This window comes from Meles meles, chromosome 20 (assembly GCF_922984935.1).
Source record: "Meles meles chromosome 20, mMelMel3.1 paternal haplotype, whole genome shotgun sequence".
NCBI lineage: Eukaryota > Metazoa > Chordata > Mammalia > Carnivora > Mustelidae > Meles > Meles meles.
In genome coordinates this window covers 5,981,834-6,005,658 of record NC_060085.1, presented here as the reverse complement: position 1 = coordinate 6,005,658, position 23,825 = coordinate 5,981,834, and the positions used below count along the sequence as shown (strand labels likewise).

The 23,825-nt window shown below is 49.0% G+C and overlaps 1 protein-coding gene across 2 annotated transcripts in view; it reads right to left on the bottom strand.

Moving 5' to 3' along the window:
• Positions 1-23,825, bottom strand: part of INSR (insulin receptor) — a 121,974-nt gene that overhangs the window by 94,042 nt on the left and 4,107 nt on the right. For both annotated transcript variants that reach the window (XM_045989626.1, XM_045989627.1), the window contains exon 2: positions 8,438-8,989. In XM_045989626.1, coding sequence (XP_045845582.1) covers positions 8,438-8,989 — 552 coding nt within the window. The remainder of the gene's footprint in view (positions 1-8,437; positions 8,990-23,825) is intronic.

Genomic DNA, 23,825 nt, shown 5'->3' with positions numbered 1-23,825 from the left:
AGTGGGTTAAAGCCTCTGCCTTCGGCTCGGGTCACGATCCCAGGGTCCTGGGATCGAGCCCCACATCGGGCTCTCTGCTCCGCGGGGAGCCTTCTTCCTCCTCTCTCTCTGCCTGCCTCTCTGCCTAGTTGTGATTTCTCTCTGTCGAATAAATAAAATATTAAAAAAAAAAAAAAAAAGACCCTCCTTGATGAGACAAATAAGAAGCAAAGAAATTTCTGTAATGAAAAGGTCAAAGGAACCTCTACCCAAAACCTTCCAGGCACTTGTCAATTATGGGCTTTTATCCACCGGATGCCCCCCAGGCCATCTGATCCTTGTCCGTCCCCTGCCTCAGTGTCCTGTGGCTTGAGGTAGGGTTGGGAGATCTTGGGTCACTTCCCAAACCTAGAATTGGAGGAAATTAGCCCAACTGCTGCTACCTATATGGCCCCACCCATGACAAACAGTAGGGCCCAGAGGAAAGCAATGTTGTTGGGTTTTTTTATTCCGATTTAACATTATTTATCCTTAAGCCTCAGCTAGCACAGGCACCCTCCAAGCCTGAGAGAGAGATGAAAAATGGGAAGCAGGAGAGGGGATACAATTCTGAAACTCTGTGCTGGGAAAGGGAACAGTCTATCAGGGACAGGGGTGCGGCGAGAGGAGGGTGACCAAGTGGTCGCTGGCTTCCAAGCCCAGCAGCACCTGAGGTCCCCGGGACCCCCCTGGGGTATTTCAGGTGTTCAGTCATGAAGAACAGATTTTAATTCTGACAAAGGTCTGGTGACAAGGTGGGAAGTAACTGGTCAATGAATTTCGTCAAGGAGGAGGGAATAAAAGAAAAACTTGTCAGACCAGTTACCAAGTTACCAGACAGCCACCTTTCCGTAATTATGTATTTAACTCTACACTACCTTCCTCCAAAGGACTGGGCCAATTTACTTCTCTAGGCGAAAAAGCAGTTAACTGGTATCCCTTAAGCCCTCTCCAGGAAGCCAGGCACTCCTCCAAACATAAGTCTGAATCTTCACCACTAAAGATTTGGACAGTACTGTCCCTGAGATGCCAGGGAACCATGCGGCCAACTGGTCTACCTTCTTCCCGCAGCATCCGGGAGCCTACCGCAACACTTTCCGCCTACTGAGCTTATAACCTTATAGTGATGTCTTTGACCTTTTCTCCCAATTCAGCAAGGACTCTGGGGTCCCAGCTACGTGCCTGGCTCGGCACAGCTGTCCACGCACTACTAGTGAAAGAGGCCATCCGGAATACAGCCCCAAGGTAACCTTCGTGACCTCTCCCTCCTGCCACAGGAAAACATCTGGCAGCCAAAGCACGTGAGATGGTCTAAGGCTCTGCACATCATGAGACAGCCTCCTTAATCCTGCCCACAAAAGGCGAGGACATCTCCCTTTTTTGTCATTGCCATTCCACCCATCTGGAACTCCCTTCCTTCTTCCCCTCTTTCTAAGCATCATTTGCCAGCGGGAACAACCACGCTCCTTCCACAAATGCCAATGGCAATTTGTCATCAACCTGGGAAGGACCGGGAGCCCCTGCTCTTTGCTGCTACACAAAATCCAGTCATCTCCAAAACCAGAAGTTCATTTTTAAAAATTCCTATCATCTCCATGATAAGGAAATTACCATGACCCTGGATTTTTTCCCCCCATGTTGGTACTTTTAGTCCTCCCCTAGATTTTTTTAGAAGATTGCTGACAAAACCAAAAAGGAATATCGGTGACAAATTCAAATGGCCCATCATACGACACAATCCGCCATCTTTTATGATTATTATTCAACACCTGTGCGCATGTGTTAGACTTCCCTGTTTTCTACAGGGACCACAGTGACACAATCACAAAGGAATTTAATTTATCAATATTCTGCAGTGATACTATCTAGAGAACATTGTGATTCCCAGGTGTTCTGGCCCCAGACATGTCTAGAACCACAGATCTGATGACTCACTTGAAGGGGAACGGGATGGGGAGGGGGGCACCTACCTGCCTTGTGACATCTGCCAGCTGGGCAGCTTTGAACGGTTAATTCACTCCTGCCTTTTGACCACCCAACCAAACAAGAGCTCCTGATGTAAGGTATGGATGGCATGCATACCTCACAGTCCCCTCCCCTCGGTGCCAGCAAGGGGCAGGGGGACCATATTGGCCGGGTGCTAGGATGCTCCCAATTTCCATTGAAAGCAGCCTCGACCTTCCAACATAGCCCCTCATCTTTATAAGGTGCAGAGCCAAGAAAAAAGGTCGGCACATTTTTTTCTGTAAAGAGCTATACGTTCCTGGCACTAACCGCAGGCACAGGCATTATGTAAATGAACATATGAGCATGCCTGGCCGTGTTCCAATGAAACTTTATTTTGGGACACTGAAATGTTAATTTCATAGCATTCTCACCTCTCATAAAATATTATCCTTTAGATTTACACACACACACCCAACTTTTTAAAATATAAAAAGCATACTTGGCTCATGGGCCACAGAAAATTCACTGATGGCCCGCGGGTCAGTTTGCTGACCTCTGGTGAAGGGCACCAGACAAGCCTGATCATCAAGCCATTTCCCAGGAAGGTCTCCAAGAGCAAGTTTCTGAATTACTCCTCTAGCCTCAGCATCCCCTTCTGTAAAATGAGAATTGCTTCCTCTCCTAAGCTGGCTGTGGTGAGGATTCCGTGAGGCAGTGCTTATCAAATGCTTAGCACTTAGTAGGTGCTCAATAAACACAGCTAGGCCCAAGTGGTCAAAGATGCCATTGCTTAGCCACATGACAAGTGTTGGGGACAAAACAAGAAAATGCCACAGTCCCTGTCTTCAATAAATCCTAGCCTGATGAGGCAGCTACTGTAAAGCGGGGATGAAAAGAGCTGTAAGAAAAGGCAGCCAGAATGCTGGCAGGCGAACATTCCAGGGGATCTCCCCCTCCCCTCCGCTTCTCTGTCTTCTGTACTTCCCCAGCTCTCCACCTGGAGGGCAGGAAAGCCCAATGCTTACCAGCTCAGATTCTGAGCTCAAACACCTGGGTTCCCAGCTAGAATCCCATCTCTGCTGTTCACCAACCATGTGATCTGAGGCAAGAGGTTTACCCCTGCGGGGGGGACCTCCATGGCCTCGTCCGTGAGAAGGAATTGTGGGGGGACTCAACGCAGCATCATCAGTCAACCGCTTAGAACCGTGCAATGGCTACCAAGAAGATTCTGATCATTAACACGTCACAGGCAGAATTAAATACTTAATATGTAATCTAAAGAGAGCATCCCCAACATTCAGAAAACCTGAAACCAAGATGGAAGAAAGTCCAAACCCGGGGACGAGAGACCTGCCTCCTTCCTCCTCCTGCTCCTACTCCCTCGCCAATGTCGTATGTGGCGCGGCGGCCAGTTTCCTGGCACCCTGCGTGCCCCAGCCTCACCCACCCCTCTGACTGGCAGCGAGCAGCTGGGGTGGCCTCCCAGAGGAAAAAAAAAAAATGCCAGTGGGTCTGGCTACAGCAGCTGGTCAGGCAAGCTCTGTAGCTTCTGATGCCCCCAAAGCCCAGAGCTGAGGGTCCCCAGAGCACCTCGAGGCCCCCGCGGAGCAGAGCGGTCCTCCCCCTGGTGCTGTGGGTCTGAGAGCCCCCCACCCACCGCGCAGCGGGTCAGGGGGTGGGCTCTCCTCGGCCTGCCCCAAGCCCAAAATCAGAACCAGAGCCAAACCCCGGCAGGCACTTGCCTAGCACCAGGTCTGCTCAGAAGGGTCCTGGAGCCCTGGTGCTCCCAGGAAGCTTCCAGAACACTCACAGAGTGCCAGGCGCGGGAATAAAAGCCCTTCCTGCACCGCGACACTGACAAGCAGGTCTCATCACTGTCCCCATCCTCTGGATAAGAGACAGAGGTTTATCCGCTCATGACCAATGAACGGCAAGACAGGCCTCCAAGCAGTTCTTGTAAGCACCTGGGAAAGGGTCAGCGAGGCCGACCTTCCGGGTCTGGTGACACAGTGGCTTGGGGGAGGGGCGATATTCTCGGACACTGAAGGCAAGTCTGGGGCTTTGATTCCCACCCAGAGAGCCCTCTCCTAGAACTCTCCTGGCAGGATGGTGTCGTCACATAGTCAAGGTCATCAGTGTTTGCCACCAGAAGGTCCTCTTCGAGGAGGCAGGGGCTGGCTCCCACCCTGCGGCCCCAAGCACCCCAAAGCCTGGCACACAGTAGGGTCTCAATCAAGGTGATCTACGACCCAGCCTGCGCAGACTCTCCACTCTGCCCATCCAAGGCCCTCTGCATTCAGCCTCTCCCAGCATCTGCACCCCAAATCCGCGGGCAGGGTGACAGAGAGGACGCACCTCCAGCCACACACCACATTTTTTTCCCTTTTAATTACCCTGACCTCCCTTTCACCTTCCTTTGCATTCTCTGCTTCAAGTACCGTTGTTTTGAGACCGGGTGGAAGAAGGCACCCTGCAGAGAAAGCATGACCGGGGTCCAGAGAACGATCCAACACTTTCATCCTAAGCACTGCCCCAAAAGCTTCCAGAGCCTGATAATCATGTAAGAAAAAGACAATGGCTCTGGCCACTCCAGGAAGTAGTTGGGAAGGTTCTAGAGAACTAAACGAGTTGATGGATAGTTTTTCATAGGCTGGTGTCTGTCACCTAAGATGGGGGGGGGGGCATTCCCTCTACAAAGGTTCATCTGGGTCTGTTTTTGCGTTCGAGTCTCACAGGACATTAAATAAGCCCTCAAAAGCCGGGGCAACAAGGTAACATAAGCATTTAAAAAGCCAGAGGGGCACCTGGGTGGCTCGGTTGGTTAAGGGTCTACCTTCAGCTCAGGTCACAATCCCAGGGTCCCTGCTCCCTGCTCGGCGGGAAGCCTGCTTCTCCCTCTCCGACTGCCTGCTGCTCCCCCTGCTTGTGTTCCCTCTCTCACTGTGTCTCTGTCGAATAAATAAATAAAATCTAAAAAAATAAAATAAAAAGCCAGAGATGTCCACCCACATCCGTAGCACCTTATTCACGGGAGCTGAAACGTGGAAGGAACCCAAGTGCCCATCCATGGACGATAATAAATAAATGTGGTCTGTCCACACAATGGAACACCAGTCAGCATGAAAAAGGGGGTTCACACACACACACACACACACACACACACACACGGACAAACCTTGGAGACATCACACTCAGAGAAACAAGCCGGTGACAGAAATCCAAACGCTGTAGGACTCTACGTCCATGAGGTCCCCAGAGAAGTCCCGTCCACACAGGAAGGAGGTAGACGGTGGGAGCCAGGGACGTGACCGGGGGGGGGGGCCCAGGGGAGTCCATGCTTCATGGGGACAGAGTCTCCTTTTGGGGAGATGGAAAGTTCTGGAGACGGAAGGTGGGGGTGGTTGCGGGACAGCATGAGTGTGTTTCATGCCACTAAAGTGTGCATTTAAAAGTATTTAAGATGCCGGGGCACCTGGCTGGCTGCGATGGGAGAACGTGGTGTCACTCTTGATCTCAGGATCGTGAGTAGGAGCCCCGCGTTGGGCATCAAGCTTACTTTAAAATAATAATAATAAACGAAAACAGCGACTCTTAGAGAAAAAAGAAGAAGAAAACCCTGAAGCTGGTTAAGTTTTATATTATGTGTATTTTCCCACAATTAAAAAAAAAAACAAAAACTGAGGGGAAAAGAAAAGGCCAGAGTGGGGTGGTACTCAGCAGACAGGGGCACTGGTTCAAAGAACCGTCATTTCACCAGCTGTTAGTGGGACAGGACAATGCTTCACCGAGGGGACCTCAGCACTGATCACACACCAGGAGCAGGTGACGTCCAAGCCCGATGCCAGGAACCAGGTACCTCAGCAGGTGTCAGTCACAAGAGCCACACCTTGCCCCCCACCCCGACAAAACCCCCCGCATGAAAAAGCCAGTCCATTCTCAAAGGCAAAAGATTGTGTTGGGGGGGGGACAAACACAAACACACACACACACATTCCCCACCCTCCAAAAAAAAAATGCTCCCACCAGGGACATTTCTGCAGATAATACTGTTCTGGATATTTTGACTAAAATGTGTACAGAAATAAATCCACAGAGGAATGTCTTAAATTATATCTCAAGACACAAGAGCCCAGAGTATTTCAAACAAGCACCTAAATTTGGAGACCTCGGCACGGGAATAATAAAAGCGTGTTCCCGGTTGCCCTGGTGCTCCAACGACGAGTGTTTCTAAACAGAGGGGACAACCCTCTCCCTCCACCAAAAAAAAAAACAAAACAACAAACCCATATGCTTTTTTTGTGTCTTAGACTTGGCACAAACCCCAGTTGTCTTTTATTAGCTGTATGTCCTTAGGTAAGTTAAGTAAGTTCTCTGGTCTCCAACATGAGACTAACAGTGCCCCCCTCGTAGCCGTGTGCCGTCCTAACATAGATCCCACACATCCTCTTCTCCCCTCCCCATCATGAATGCCAACCGTCCCCAAAGCCACTGCTCCCAGTTCATTCCCCCTTACCTGCCATCCACCCCCCACCTCAGACACTTCTGTGTTCTCCAAAATTCCTAACCCACAAGTAGTGTTCTACTTCTGCGGACACTTTGCCCCAACTCTGTGATTTAGCTCCCATGTGTCCCTGACCTACCAACGTCCCCAAGATTGCTCCACGATATAATAATCATTATACCCTCCCCTATCCTCAAACAAGGAGGCTCTCTTTCCCCTCAGGGCCCCTCCCCAGGGTTCCAGTGGCTTCTCATGGACAATTCTGTGGCTTCCACTCAGGACTCACCTTGCGTGGCTTCCTGATACTTCTGGGCCCAGGCGAGAAGACCCTCCTTTCTCCCTTCCCTTGTATCTTTTGTGATACAACCCTTAGGCCCTCCCCCCACTCCCACACACACACACATTCACTTTTACCCACCTCGATCTCATGCTCACTAATTCTTCCCAGGGAAATTCCTGATGTCTGAAGGAATCAAAACAATAAAAAAGTAATGGGGGTGTGTTTGGAACATTCCTTCCTGGTTATAAAAACATTGTAAAACTATAGTGATTAGAACAGTAGCAGGCCTGGTACAGGAACATACTGATGGATATCCAGAAACAGACCCCAAACCAAAGACAAAGGAGTAAATTTCTGCAATCAACAGCAGTGAGACCCCAACAAGTTATTGGCGGGGGGGAACATCCCTTTGAATCATGCATACAGATTCCAAAATGTCCCAGATGGATTTTTTTTGAATGTTAGTTAAAATTTAAAAAGGGAATTTGGGGGGGAAAAACATTTAATGGATGGAAAAGAACTTTCTAGGGGCAAATAATACATTATATATTAATTTTAAAAAAAGAAAAGAACTTTCTAAACGTAAAGTAACATGAGAGGTACTCAAAAGATCCCACTCCGGACTCCATAAACATCTGAAGCTTCTCTGGCCATGGAGAACCAGAGCGTTTTCACCACTGAACAAAAATGTCTGAAAACACATTTGGCAAAACGGTCAACAGCCTCCATCTATGAAAACCGCACACAGACTAGCATTTCGAAAACCACTGAAGGACTAAGAGATAAATGGACAAAGGATATGAACAGGAAGAGAAAAACCCAAATGATAAACAAACATGTTTTAAAAGGCTCAACCCCGATAGCAATCAAAGACATCCACATACAAACAGTAATACCACCTCGGCTCCTCCCTGCAATAAATTATGAAAGATGTTTCAAACAACACTCAAAGCTGGCCAAGGTGTTCCCTCTCAGCCAGTGCTAGGAGGAGCGCCCATCCGTACAACATTTCCGGAAAGTCATTTGGCAACTGTCAGCAAGAGCCTTTGGCCCAGAAATTTCAGTTCTGGAAAAGCCAAGGCCCAAAGAAACAAATGCTCCATAAAGCTCTGACCCCAAAATGTCTATCCTTCTCTTCAGAATAACTGGAAATCGTCTAAATGCCCAAAGACAGGGAAAGGTAATAAACAGACACAACAGAATCACAAGAAGGAAGTACCCCCATTAATTGTGGACTAAGGGTTGCTGTCGTGCTTCCTTCCTTGACCCATTTCTTTTCCCAAATGTCTACCCTGAGCAACCTTACGTCTATTATCAGATAAGAGATAAACTTTTTTTTGCCCCACAACAAAGTCACACTCGTCCGCCTCTAGCCCCCTCAAGCAAGAGGAACATTCAACTGTCTAGCACAGGAGCTGGCAAACCCCGGCCCACAACTTGGCTTGTCAATAAAGTTTTATTGAGACACAGCCATGCCCACATGTTTCTGTGTTGCCCATGGCTGCTTTCCTGCTACAGTGGCCCCACTGAGGGGTTGTGACGAGACCACACAGCCTGCAAAGTCAGAAGTATTTACTACCACAGCCTCTGCGGAAACAGTGTGCCACTCCCAGGTCTAGGGAATGCCGCCCACTTCTCGCCAACAAATGAGGTGTGAGAAGTGGCTGAGAGCCCCGCGTACCCCAGCATACCTTTCTGGCAGTGGTTGTGTGTCCAACACCGCTCAACAAACTGCCCGTTGATGACAGTGGCAGGGCAGCTGGTCTTGCCCTTCGCCGTGCCTGGACAAATGTCCCCACACTCCTCGTTGTCGTCTTTGTTCAGCACAATGTAATTATCCTCCACAGAATCCAGGATGCGCGACCAGTCAATGGTGGCCAGGTAGCACAGCTCGTTATTTTTCTCGATGCGGACGGAGCCCCGGGTAATGTTCATCAAGCTATAGAGGCCGAGTTCCTTCAGGTGAACCATCTCGAAGATGACCAGTGCGTAGTTGAAGAAGAGGCGCGAGCCCCGGATGACCGTGAGGTTGGGGAACAGGTCCTTCAGGCTCTCCAGCCCATAGACCCGGAAGAGCAGCAAGTAATCAGTGATCATGATGAGTTTGGGGAAACTGAGGTCTCGGAAATCCTCGGGCCTCGTTTTGAACATCAACAGTATCTGCAAATGTCCTTCAATGACTGAGCAGTTGGCCAGCTCGTGCAACCTCGTGAGGTTGTTCCGGATATCCATGCCGGGACACACTAGAAGTGAAAACAAGCCAAAAGCAAGACAGGTGAGCAAACACGCCATGGGTAGGTTCTAAGAATTACCGGAGGGCCAGCTTCCCAGGTGTGCAACCTGAGTCGTGGGACGGACTCAGGAGGGCCCTCCCCTTGGCTCAAAGCTCCTCCAACCATCTTGAAATCCTTGATCATTTTTGGGCAAGGGGCCGCACGTCTTCATTCTGCACTGGGTTCCCGCTAATTCTACAGTGACCCCTGAGGATGTTTTCTCTCTAGTGTCTGTGCCTAAGTCATCACTTCTGGGAACTCCTTTGGCAGTCCCTGTGAGTCGCCTGAGAACCACTGCATCAAGTATGATGCAGTAGAGACGCTAGGACTGCACGGGATTGAGTAAGGCGGCAGGTACAGAAGGGAAAGGGGCGCCATCCCCGGTGAGTCAACACGGGAGAGCTTCAGGTGATGGTTTTAGGGGGATAAAGGTGCCCGCATCCAAATGGGGCAAGGAGAGCTGAATGGGTTTTGTCAATTCTCCTACCTTGAGGACTCTCCTTCCCAACCTGCCTTCCTCATTCCCTGTTAACTGATCTCCCCTGCCCAAACACCCTGCATGGCCATCTCCCAAAAGTGGTCCTTCCTGGGCTCCGGAACCCTCTTTGGCTCCCCAGGATCCTGCTCTTCTCCCTCCCAGCCCTCAGGGCTTCCCCCCTCACTCACTCCCTTGCACCATGCTGAAGAGGCTGCCCCCCACTCCCACACCTCCAGGGCTCCGTGCCTTCCCCTTTGCGACATGACTTATGAAAAGCAGGGCGTGGAGTAACACAGGCGCGCGATCAGGGCCCCGCACATAGTAGGTGCTCATTTAATACCAGCTACCTCGCTGTTAGCTATTTCTCCCAAACATACCACGATCCTCTCGGGGCTCTGTGCCTTCACTTCCCTAGCTCAGACGGTCTGGGTAGAAACTACTCCAGACTGTCACTGGAGCTCAAAAGCAGCCAGAGTACAATATGTGAGTAGGTGGATGTGAATGTGTTCCAATAAAACTTTATTTACGAGAACAGGTGGAAGCCTGGAGTTTCGTTCCTGGGGCTGTAGCTTGGTGACCCTTGCCCTAGCCCAGTGCTGTCCAACAGAACTTGCAGCATTGAAACCAATATATCTATGTCTCCAGGGGTCCACTGGGGAAGCCACCAGCCATCTGTGGCTCTCGAGCAGTTCAAATGTGGCAAATAAGACTGAGGAACTGAATCCTGAATGTAATTTTACTTTAGTTCACTGAACTGGAAATAGACCCATGTAGCTAGTGGCTACTGGACTGGACAGGGTAGCCCGAGCTCTGTTGGCTCTCAAAGCCCCTTTATACCTCAGCGGCCTGTTTGTAAATCCAGCCCATCATCCTTCAAGATCCGGCTCAAATGCAACCTCCTCCAGGCACCCTTCTCTGATTTCCTTCCCCTACCCATGCCTATTGAAAGCTCTTCTTTCTCCTTAAACTTGAGTTAATATTCATCAGAATCAAATGCTTGAGACAGCTTCTCCTTGCCCACACACACACACACACACACATCCCTCAGCACCTGGAATGTAAGGCTCAGTACACAATCTCTACTTATTATATTCTAAGACACTAAACCTTCCCCCAGTATCACTGAGGCAAACAGATTACCCTAAAGTAGAAAATCCCCTTAACCCCGAAACAGACAATGCATTATATGTTAATTAAGAAAAGTGGGGAAAAAAAGAAAATCCTCTTAAAAATCTACCCTGAGAACAACTCACAAAAGAAGCACAAATTAGGAAGAAAAAAAAAAAAAGCAAAGCAAACACTTGGGGGAATAAAGCTGCCATGTTCCTCAGTCCCGTTCTTCGCAGACTAGGCTGAATCAAGGGAAAACACACGTACACACTCATCTACTCACTAGGAGTTGGGATAAAGACACAGGTCCGAGCCCCACATGCTCACACCACCCAAGTCCCACCTACGGCTCCCAGCTGCAGTCCTGTCCAAACATCAACATACTGAGGTCGCCCCAAGTACGGGGGTCACTGATGCCTCCCACAAGCCCTGTCCCCACCTGACCAGTGGCAGGCAGGGATGCCAGATCTGACAAATAAAAATGCAGGATGCCCAGTTAAATTTCAATTTCAGGCAAGCAACAAGTATTTCTTTAGGATAACTATATCCCCTGCCATGTTTGGAGCACACTTATCCTTAGAAATTGTTGTTTACAGGAAATTCAAGTTTAGCTGGGTGCCCTGTCTTTTCTCTGGCAACACATGGCTTAGGTTTCAAACCTGAACATCATCCTACATTTCACATGCACACACTAAAATTTTACCATGCAGGAGCAAAAAAAAAAAAAAAAACCTGCCCGCCATCCTCCCCCAGGCTGCGGTGGGACCAAAACCAGGGATGAACGTTCATTCAACTGCTGAACACCAGGGAAATGCAAATCCAAGCCACATTGAGAAACCCCTTCATTCCCACAAGGATGGCTAAAATCAGAGATGGACAATAACAAGTGCTGACAGGGATGTACAGCAAATTGGAACGCTTCCCCTCCACCGCTCCTATCTGTTCACGTTCTCTCTCTCTCAAATAAACAAAATCTTAAAAAAAAACAAAACTCATCTGATTTTGAAACTTGACCAAAAAAGATTTTCTCTCACTCCTCCTTTGCCCCTCCCCTTCTCTTAAAAAAAGCTCATTCATGTTACACTATAGTCTACAAAGTGTGCAACAGCATGCAACCAAAATATATGCATACCCCTTAAAATTAAAAAATAACTCATTGCTAAAAAATGCTAATGACCACCTGAGCTTTTGGGGAGTCATAATCACTGATCACCAATCACCAAACCAATATAATGAAAAAGTCTGAAATACCGTGAGAATTACTGAAAGTGACACAGAGACGTGAAGTGAGCAAATGCTTTGGAAAAAATGGTGCAGACAGACTTGCTCGATGCAGGCTTGCCACAAACCTTCAACTTGTAAAAAGCACACTATCTGCAAAGCACGACCAAGGGCAGTACAAAAAAAAAAAAAAAAAAAAACAACGTATGCATGTACACAAATGTCCACTAATAGCCAAAATATCATTAATAGCCAAAAAGTGAAAACAGCCCCAATATCCATCAGCCTATGGATAGATCAATAAGATATGGCATATCCATACCATAAAATATGACTCAGCCATAAGAAGGAATCAAGCAACATAATATGAGCAACATGGATGTAGCCTGAAAATTTGATGCTCAGTGAAAAGAAGCCCGTCACAAAAGATCACACGTGCTATGATTCCATTTACACGGATGCAAATCTATAGAGACAGAAAGTAGGTTAGTGGTTCCAAGGGGCTGGAGAGGAGGGAAGGAGGAGGGACGGCTAATGAGGATGGGGTTTCTCTCTGGAGTGATGAAAATGTTCTAAAAGTCACTACAGTCGATGGATGCACAACTTGGTAAATTTAGTAAGAGCCAATGAATTGTAAACTTTAAATAGGTGAACTGGGGGCACCTGGGTGGCTCAGTGGGTTAAAGCCTCTGCCTTCGGCTCAGGTCATGGTCTCAAGGTCCTGGGATTGAGCCCCACGTCGGGGGTCTCCACTCAGCAGGGAGCCTGCTTCCCTTCCTCTCTCTGCCTGCCTCTCTGCCTACTTGTGATCTCTGTCTGTCAAATAAATAAATAAAATCTTAAAAAAAAAATACATGAACTGTACGATACTGAATCACAGCTCAATAAAGCTGTTCTAAAAAAAAATAAACGACTGTAATAGTAGGGAACAATAAACTGCTTTTTTTCAAGTCTCCAATGAATCTCACTCAACTCATTAAAGCTGTGTGTGTCCCTATTAAGTCTAAACAACAGAGCGATTTACTGTTGGGACAGAACATATCCTGAGGAGGTTAGAAATAGTGCCAGAAAGCAATGTAGAGCCTTCTGGTGGCTTTTAGTGCCTCTGGGTGGGAAGTGAAGAATGCTTCATGTTCTTCCTAAGGAGCATCCCGCTAAGCACCCCTCTACACTGGGATAGAAGGACAACGGGGAGCGGGGGCACTGGGAGAGCCAGCGACAGCTCACACAGTAGCCCCCTGCTATCCATAGGTTCAGTTACCCGCGGTCAACTGCAGTCAGAAAATATTACATGGAAAATTCCTGAAACAGACAATTCATAAGTTTTGAATTGCCTGCCATTCTGAGGAGCGTGATGAAATCTCATACCACCCGGTATGTGAATCATCCCTCTGTCCAGCCCATCTGCGCTGTGGTCGCTCCTACACGCCTGCTAGTCACGTCACATAGGTGCGTGCATCTAGGAAATAAATATAGCATCTGTCGGGCTCAAGACTATCATGGTTTTATGCAGCTGCTGGGGGTCTTGGTACATATCCCCTGAGGCTAAGGGGGGCTACTGTGTTTTCTGAGCACTTACTACGTAAAGTACCTGGCCCGCTCACTCTCTGGCTCACTGAATTCTAAAATAATTCCCAGAGGAGGTCCGTTTTCACACTCATTTGTGTGACCAGCCAAATGGGACTCCCCCAGGCTGAGTTTTAAGTGGTGGCGGGAGGTTTGCAACCTTACAATTACATGCAAAGTCCACGCATGTAAGTCTGTTACAGTTCCTGTAACACAGTAACTCCGTTGTAGTTTTACCATCTTTTTTCCTTCAAAAACATGCCTAATGAAGAAGCAGGTGCCTGACAACCCACAGAAAGCTTATTAAAGATCATTTCTTTTGTTCCCTCCTTCAGTAAATAATCTGAGGAGGCCCTGCTCCGTGCCCATCATTGTTCCAGGGACGGAAGTGCCACAGGGAACAGGACAGACCCAGATTCCTGGATCTCTCCGACTAGTTAGTTGCTATCAACTCCCCAAGTCAACTTAAAATATAACCAAGAGGATGCCTTCAGGGGCCAAAAGAGATCATAGAAATGAGCTACTTGACTTGGTCTGGAACAATGAAGGACGGCTTCCTGAAGGAGGTGGTAGTAGGACCAACATCTACGCAAATAGTGCATGAAGAATTATTGAGTTCTGAGGGGCGCCTGGGTGGCTCAGTGGGTTAAGCCTCTGCCTTCAGCTCAGGTCATGACCTTGGGGTCCTGGGATCGAGTCCCCCATCGGACTCTCTGTTAAGCAGGGAGCCTGCTTCTCCCTCTCTTTCTGCCTGCCTCTCTGCCCACCTGTGATCTCTGTCTGTCAAATAAATAAATAAAATCTTAAAAAAAAAAAGAATTATTGAGTTCTGCCTTTTTTGTTGGAAGGTCAAGGGCAACAACAAACTACAGCTCATTGCTGTGGGTAACCAGGCTGTGTAGGATCTAGAGCATCCAACATAAATATAATATAAGCCACATATGGCATTTTAAATTTTCTCTAGAAAGATAAAAAGAAACAGATGAAATTAGGGGCACCTGGGTGGCTCAGTCGGTTAAGGGTCTGCCTTCAGCTCAGGTCATGATCGCAGGGTCCTGGGATCAAGCCCTGCATCTGCCTCCCTGCTCAGCGAGAAGCCTGTTTCTCCCTCTGCCCCTCCCCCTACTCGTGCACAAGCGCGCGCTCTCTCTCTCTCTCTCTCTCTCAAATAAATAAATAAAATCTTTAAAAATAAATAAATAAAATAAAGGAGCACCTGGGTGGCTCAGTGGGTTAAGCTTCTGCCTTTGGCTCAGATCATGTCAGGCCCTCTGCTCAGCAGAGAGGTTGCTTCCCCTTCTCTCTGTGCCTGCTGCCCTGCCTACTTGTGATCTCTGTCTATCAAATAAATAAATAAAATCTTTAAAAAAAAAAAAGAAAAGAAAAGAAAAAAGAAAAAAAGAGGGACACCTGGGTGGCTCAGTCGGTTGGGCATCTGCCTTTAGCTCGGGTCACAATCCCAGGGTCCTGGGGTGGAGTTCTGTATCAGGCTCCTTGCTTCTGCGACTTCTCCGACTGCCTGCCACTCCCTCTGCTTTATACTCTCCCTCTCTCCCTCTTTCTCTGACAAATAAATAAAATCTTTAAAAAGATGAAATTAAGTATATTTAAATTAACACAAAGTATCCAAAAATTTTACTTCAACATGTAAGCGATACTTAAAAAATTTTGAAGGAGTTATCTCCTTCATCCTCCTCTGCAGGATTTTTTTCCCACAGGAAGCTTCTAAAATGCCATGCAGCCCTTCTCAATTCAGATGCCAAATCTGCAGCAGAAATACAAGATCTGTACGCGTAGCTTTCATACAACGTAGCACTGAAAATGCACGTGCATTTCTCCAACTTGTTCCAAACGTACTAAAGGGTTTTCCAGCAACGGAATCAAATACTGACTTTTTAAATATTTAAATGAACTAAAGTAAAAGAAAAGTAAAGACTGGCCACGGCTTCAAGAGCCCCACGTGGACAATGGCCACCATGCTGAACAGCACACACACCAGACCTCTCCCTCCGAGCAACTCTTTCTTTCAGATGGTGCTGGTCTAGAACTTCCCGCCCGGCCAGAGGGGTCTGACGATGTTCCAAGCAAGACGACTTAACACGAGAGCCACCTTGGAAAGTGTCCCTTCTCCCTGGTTGTCTCTCCACCGTGAAAGCGGGCAAGGAGAAGCATGGAGGGGCAGGGAAGGGGGTATCTAGAAGGTTCTGAGAGTGCTTTCCAATGCTGAGAGTTTTAGACATTCTGCATTCGATCATAAATGGACTCCACTTCTTCAAATGCTCCGGGTGACCTAGTCTGGGGCCACGTGTTCTCTGCATTCTTACCAGTCTTAACACCCCGAAATTCAGGAGTCCTGTGCCAAAGAGCCTTGGGTTTAGGTGTCTGGCCACCACCCATGCCAGTTCTGGGCCGTGCTAGAAACCCAGCAGATCTGGCTTTCTACCCCAGCACCTGTCAGCCGTGGTCATCCTGAGCCACGGACCTGTACCACCCCTTTGAGGTCTGCCTCCGTTTCATCGCTGTGAATGACGGCAGCAGCGTGACGAAGAAGCCATGAAGAAGGGATGAGAACCGGAATCTGGCCGTGTACACGTGTTAGTGCTCTGACCCGAGCTGGCGAAACCAGTTCCTAGACATGTCACCTTCAAAAATGAGAACTGGGGCACACCACAGTATAAGACTTCCTGAAGATTCTCCACCTGCCCGAAAGACTGGCTCTCAAAACTGGCTTCCCCACAGGAGAAACGGGGGAACTGGAGCCGGTGTCAGGGAGAATCCAGACCCCAGGATGCTAAAGCAGGTTCCAGGACAAGCAAGTCAGCCATATGGAAGTCACTCCTTTATTCACTCAGCCAACATCTGCTGGGGATCCTGGTGCGGTGGGCATCATGCTGGGCACGGGGGCAATCAAGATAGATGAGGCTGAAGGCTTACAGCTCGTAGAGAGACCGAGATAACTGCCCAGCTGCTATCAGAGTGCGCTAAGGCAATGTTCTGCACAGACCAGAGAGGCCTGACAGCCCCAGGCGCGAATCTCAGCTTTGCTGACTGGCAGCTGTGTGGCTTCAGGTGAGTGACTTAACCTCTCTGGGCTTCCATCTCCCTGGCCCCACTGGGTAGGAAGGCAGGTGCACAGAAGGCAAAGGAGGCAGGAGTAACCGGCAGCCAAATAAATATCATAGAGAAGCCAACTCAGACAAGATCTGAGGCACTTCAAGAGGCTTGCAGGACCTATCCCAACTGCGCGGGGTTGAAGGGTGAGTGATGAAATCACCAAGGCTCCGGGGCAATTTTATAAACACAGGTGCCTCTGGCCCCAGAGTTCTTGCTCTGGAAGTCTGCTGCAGGTAAGTTCACACATGCAGCTCAGGGAGGTTTATGGGTGGACCAGAGGTCAGGCTGAGGGGGGAGGCGGGGAGCTAAAGCACTGGGAGTCTTTTCCTGCAAATTCCCGGTAAAAATCTCAGTGAGAGAGGAAGCAGCCCACAGAGAGGAGACCTGAGGAAGGTGGTTCCTTTTTTTTTTTTTTTTAAGATTTTATTTATTTACTTGACACAGAGAGAGAGCATGCACAAGCAGGGGGAATGGAAGGCAGAGGGAGAGGGACAGGGTGAAGCAGGTTCCCTGCAGAGCAGGGAGCCCAACGTGGGGCTCAATCCCAGGACCCTGGAATCATAACCTGAGGTGAAGGCAGATGCTTAACCAACTGAGCCACCCAGATGCCCCAGGAAAGTAGTTCTTGAGCCCAGTCAAAGGAGGACAAGACAGGAGGATCCCTCTGCCACCACAGGGGTAAGGAGCCCCAGTGTGGGTGCCTGGGGCCTCGGATACTCAAGGACAGAGGAAGCAGGTTACAACAGTGAACCATCACCACACACGGAGGACGGAGAAGAAAACCAGTAAGCAGAGGACCAGAGGGGAAAGACGGCCCTGATGGGACATTTCGCCGTCCAGGCCATCATCCTTCTGGAAACTTCTCACCGTCCTGGAGGATGCACCAAGGGGATCTCCTGAACAGACCAGGAGCCAAGAAGGCTCTGTGGGAGATGTGGAAGTCAAAGAAAGCCCCAGGAAAGCTAGAACTGAAATCCCTGCAGGTTCTCCCTCCCCAGGGGAAGGCAGAGGCCTAAGCTCCGATGTCCACAAGGCAGGAACATCAAAAGGCTGGGGGAGACCTGCGAATTCCTCAGACCCGGGAAGATAAGCTCTCAAAAATAGGCTTTCCCGGGGTCACCGCAGAAAGCCACATCAGTCACCGCATGTGACTCGGGCTCCCCCGGAAACTGCTGGACAGAGAGGGCTGGCAAATGCCCTGAAGGGTTGGGGGTGCGCAAGCCTGGGACACAGACAAAACACCACACACGTGTTGCCCAGACAGCTTTTCTCGAAAAGGAGTGCGACAGGAGGCTCGGAGAGGACTGCGTCCTCCTTGAGGCCACACAGCAAAGATGAGACAGAGCCAGGACCTGAGCCCCATACACTAGTTTGCTCGGGCTCTCTCTCCAATTACAGCCACACTCCGTGCGGCTGGGGGGCGGGGCCGCAACCCATGACTTTGGGGGACAGGGACATAATCCCGCCCATCACGCACAGGGCCTAGGACACCAGCACCTGCACCCTTACTGATCACACAGGGCTCCCCACAGTGTGCTCTGGGCAAGGCCAGTCTCAGAATCATGGACGGGGAGAATGCAGATTCCCGGGCCCGGCTCTAGATGCTAGACCAAATAAATCAATGTATCTGGGAGCCACACCCCAGCATCTGCATTTACATAAGGTTCCCCAAGGGATGTGGTGGGGACTCAAGTCGGACAGACACACCATCTACCCATCCTGGCCCACCAGGCCCCCCCACCCCACCAGTCTGTCCCCCTCTCTTCTGTCCCACCCGCTCCACTGAGCACTTGGCCCCAGGGTCAATGCCATCAGATGCCTTCTCTGGGGGCTGCTGCTAGAGAGAACCCCATAAACGTGGTGGGCCGCCCCCAGCAATCTCAAAGAAAGCAGGACCCACATGCATTTCACGTGCCAGTGTGGCTCGCGGCTGGGTTTCAGAGCCGATTCTCATCCTGGTCCTCATCTTAGCTAGCTGGAGCTGCCATAAGAAAATACCATCGAGAATGCAGGCTGGTGCAGCCGCTCTGGAACACAGTGTGGAGGCTCCTCAAAAAGTTCAAAATAGAGCTACCGTATGACCCAGCAATCGCACTACTGGGCATTTACCCCAAAAGATACAAACGCAGTGATCCGAAGGGGCACATGCACCCAAATGTTTATAGTGGCAATGTCCACAATAGCCAAACTATGGAAAGAACCTAGATGTCCATCAGCAGATGAATGGATAAAGAAGATGTGGTATAGCTATACGACGGAATACTATGCAGCCATCAAAAAACCCAAAATCTGCCATTTGCAACCGGGAATGGAATGAGAGGGTATTATCCTGAGCAAAATAAGTCAATCAGAGAAAGACAATTATCATACAATCTCAGTGACATGAGGAATCTGAGAGGCAGGGCAGGGGGTCATGGGAGGAGGGTGGGGAAAAAATGAACCAAATGGGACCAGAGAGGGAGACAAACCATGAGACTCTTATCTCAGGAAATGAACTGAGGGCTGCTGGAGGGATGGGGTGGTTGGGGATGAACACTGGGGAGGGTACATGCTATGGTGAGTTCTGTGAATTGTGTTAAGTCTGATGAATCACAGACCTGTAGCACTAAAGCAAATAATATGTTAATTTTTTTTAAAAAAGGAAGGAAGGAAGGAAGGAAGGAAGAAACTACCACTGACTGGGCAGCACAAGCCACAGAAATTTATTTCTCACAGCTGGGAGTCTGAGATCAAGGTAGCCAGCACGGTCCATTCGTGGGGAGGGCTCTCTTCCTAGTCTGCAGATTAGGGCTCTCCCCTAATTTTTACCTCCCCAAAAGCTCCATCTCCAAATACAGGGCTCCCAGGTATGAACTGGCAGGAACAGGGGCTACAGGATGTTGCTTCTTACTCTGGACAAACAGGTTATCAAGCCCTTCTCCAGCCCACACTTGGAGCATGGTCTCATTTACCCGTATGGTCAATGCTTCACTAGAACACCTCTCCAGTGGGCAGACCAATGTCTCTGGGGAGCCACCAAGGTATACCCGGTCTGTACTGAAAGGGGAGAAGAAGGGGTGGATGATGAAGCTGGAGAGGGAAGGAAGGAGGCCTCTGACCTGGTCCCATGAGGGAGAGGCAGGGATCGTGGGCAAAAGGGGGAAGAAATGTGCTTGGGCACCAGAAGCACCAGCGAGAAGGCTGAGGCAGGAGGAACGGGGAACCCCGAGGAACAGTAGCCATGAACCTCAGCTAGCTCGCGTGCAAGGGGTTTAGGGGGCAGCTGCGGAAGGACCCAAGTAGGAAATAGAAAAATCCCCGTGGCAGCAGAGGGCAGAAAGTACTGAACAGGGCACCCTGGCTGAGAAGAGAGGGGGCCTATCGTGGGAGCGGGTACAAGGAGAGAGGCGAGGCCACAGAGACCCTGGGGAATCACCATCAATAGGACGCAGGACCCAGGGAGGTGGAGGAGGGGAGGGAGAAGTAAGGAACACTCGCTAATGAACGTGGAGAGGACCAAGGGTCTATGCCCACCCCGACATCACCTTCTAGAAGCCTGGGAGCCAGAACATCTAGGCTAATTCCTAATCCCACTCACAGCTTTGCAGTCCTATGGGCATCATACATCAAACCACAGGATCCTAAGAAGCTTTCATGCCCCTTGGAGATCCTATCTACTCCTCTCTTCTCTAGATGGAGAGGGGCAGTGCCACAGAAGACACGGGAAAGAAAACCAAAAGAAGCTTTACAAGACTAAAAGGCACTTTGTTTAAAAAAACAAACAAACAAACAAACAAAAAACAAAGTGGCAGGTAGCTTTGCTACAATGCAACCACATGTAATTAGGAAGGAACATCTCAGACCTCATCCCCTTTCTGATCTTCTGCAAGGGAAAAGGATACATCTTTGGAAACAGACAGGCAACAAGAAATCATAGAAGGGCTGGTGGGAAAACTGTGGTAGCTCCCCTCTCTTCATCCCTGTGTCCAAGCACTACCTTTTTGTGCACGGTTAGCAAACATGGTTTTTGGAAAGTACCTATATTTTCCACGTTCCCACAAAGGCATAGGAGAGAAGCGAGAATCTCCTACTATCAGGCTGCTGTTCCCAAACACACAACAGAGGCTACCATACAGACGCGATGTGACAACATACCCTTCTGGAATGGGAAGAAAAACCCAGATCGGAAGTCAAATTTTAATCCTCGTTGAGTCTGCCTTGAACTCCAACTGGAACTCATATCCAGTCTCCAGTCGGCGACAAACACAATCTCTTTCTAAAACACCCAAAGCCCCTGGTGCACTCCCCTGACACCAGGATCAACAGAATGTGGGAGACCCCTCCTGGAAACAAGGGCTGGGGTCTGAAGCCATCTCGTGAACTTTCCAAGACATAACCAAGGATTTCAGCACCGATAAAAAGAGGATCAGAGGGACAGATGCGTTCCATGAGATGCTACGTGGGTCCTGGCAACATTCAAATGCACACACTTTAAAGCACAGCGACCAGACATCACCTACAGCCTATTCTCATTAGCTCTGTCTCCTGAGTCCCCTGGAACACGGTCGTAGCAAACACTGGGCCACCGTCCCTAGGGAAACACAAGGTTAGGTTCCAGCAAGCCTCCGGCCACGATGTTTCTTCTGTCAACTGATTAATCCATAACCTTGTTTTCTGTGCGTTTCTGTTTAAATACACCTGATTTAATAGACAGTGTTGATTCATTAACTTTGAATCACGGCCAAGGGCACCAGGCACTAAAGCTCGCGTCTGAGCAAAGCTCACCAACCCATGTGTTTTCTCCATGAGGCACAGCACAGCCTTCCTGCATTTATTCTCTACACTTGCACAAAACACCCCATCAATACGATTGGGCGAGGCCATTTCAAAGAGCAAAATCACCCACGAAAATGCGGGCAACAAGGCACTACATCCATCGCCAAAGGAGACGCTTGTTTCCATCTCTGAGGCTGGTCTGAATTCACCACCACCACCACCCCCGCCCCGCCCCCGGAGATCAAACAAGCTGCTCCCCACCCTGACCTCAGAGGGGAACGGTTTGGCAACCCAGATGGTGGGATGCTCTACGCAGGTCCAGGTCGAGGAAGAGCCACCAAAGTGCCCTGAGTACTGCTTTTAGGGTTGCAAATTAATTTTAGCCTCGAGGTGAATTCACAAATAGGGAATCCGTGGGCCATGAGGAGCTTATGAGTGCTTAAATTAAAAATGTCAAATGGTAAGAAGATTAATTCAGTTGGGGCTCCTGGGTGGCTCAGTGAGCGAAGTGAGTGACTTCAGCATGAGTCCATGATCTCAGAGTCCTGAGATCAAGCCCCGCCTCAGACCCTACGCTCAGGGGGGGCCTGCTTCTCCCTGTCCCTCTGCCCCCTCTCATGCTCGCCCACACATGCTCTCTAATAAGTAAATCTTAAAAAAAAGAAAGAAAGAAAGAAAGAAAAGAATACTGGGGCGCCTGGGTGGCTCAGTCAGTTAGGCATCTGCCTTTGGTTCAGGTCATGGTCCCGGAGTCCTGGGATCGAGTCCCACAACAGGTTCCCTGCTCAGCGGGGAGTCTGCTTCTCCCTCTCTCTCTGCTGATCCCCCTGCTTGTGTGCTCGCTCACTCTCTCCATTTAAAAAAAAATAATAATAAAAATAAAAATTTTTTAAAGAATATTAATTCAATTATAAGAATGTTTTAAAGTCTACAGAGAAAACAATGAAGGACAGATCAGGGCTGCTAGGGTTAGGGATGGAGAGAGCTTAACCATAAAAGGGGTGTCTAGAGGGAATCTGGGCGATGGTACTGTTCCATATCCCAGTTGTTGGGACAGTCCCCCAACTCCATGCACGAGTTAGAATTCATATACCAGTGCACACGCACCCACGTACAATTAAGACACAAACTCATAGCACAGTCACCTCCCAGGACAGAAATGGAATGATTTTAGGAACAAAGTGTTGTTGCAAGGGGACTTTTTTTTTTCCTGTCCAGATTTTTGTAAAGCTGTTGCAATGAGCATGCGTTACTTGTTATTTTAATTAAAAAACCATAAATAGGGGGTGCCTGGGTGGCTCAGTGGGTTAAGCCGCTGCCTTCGGCTCAGGTCATGATCTCAGGGTCCTGGGATCGAGTCCCGCATCAGGCTCTCCGCTCGGCAGGGAGCCTGCTTCCTCCTCTCTCTCTGCCTGCCTCTCTGCCTACTTGTGATCTCTCTCTGTCAAATAAATAAATAAAATCTTTAAAAAAAAAAACATAAATAGGGCCCTGTCTTAAAACATAAGCCAATGTATGTATCCTTTTTTTTTTTGGAAGATGATTTCGCTATTTTAGAGAAAGCGAGCAGGTGTGCACAGTTGGCTGGAAGGGGCAGAGGGAGAAGGAAAGAATCTCCAGCAGACTTCCTGCGGAGCAGGGAGCCTGACTAGGGCTCGCTCTTGGCACCCTGAGATCATGACCTGAGCCCATGAGACCTAGAGTCTGACACTCAACTGACTGAGCCACCCAGGCGCCCCTAACGTGTGTATTTTAACAGAAATTAACACGGGGGTCTGGAAAGGAAATCTCAGAGAAGACACCACTTTCAAGTTCTAGACGCAAAGCCAACAGTGAGGGCGCCTCATTCAACAGCAAGACAACTGTCCCAATAAATAAATCTTGAGATCATACACACAGCTAACGAGGGGACATCAAGGTATTTTCTGGATACCACTGGAACCCATGAATTCAGGGGGCAAAAATTTGTTTAATACAGCTTTCTCTGGGGCACCTGGGTGGCTCAGTTGGTTGAGTGACTGCCTTCAGCTCAGGTCATGATCCTGGAGTCCCGGGATCCAGTCCCACATCCAGCTCCCTGCTCGGCAGGGAGTCTGCATCTCCCTCTAACCCCTCTCCTCTCATGCTCTCTCTCTCTCAAATAAATAAATAAAATCCTTTTTAAAAAAAAATACAGCTTTCTCTGTAAGGGGGAAACCAGCATCCCCAAATGTTCACAATGCGGTCATGTTGTACCAGCGACCCCACAAGTCATTAAGCAGGTCATCCTGATGATACTCAGGAGTTTGTTGTAAATTAGGATTCTGCAAACTCTCTCTCTGATGGGCCAAAATATAAATATTTTTGTGGGCCATGAGAAAAAATATTTTGTGGGCCATGAATAGTTGCAACTATTCAACTCTGCCGTTAGGGCACAAAAGCAACCCTAGATGATGCCAATAAAACTTTATTTATACAATAAAACTTTATTTATAAAACTTGTGTGGGCAGGCAGGCGTCAGCCTATGGGCTTGTAGTTTGCTGACCCCTGTTCTACACGAAGGAGTTTGAATGTGAATTCAA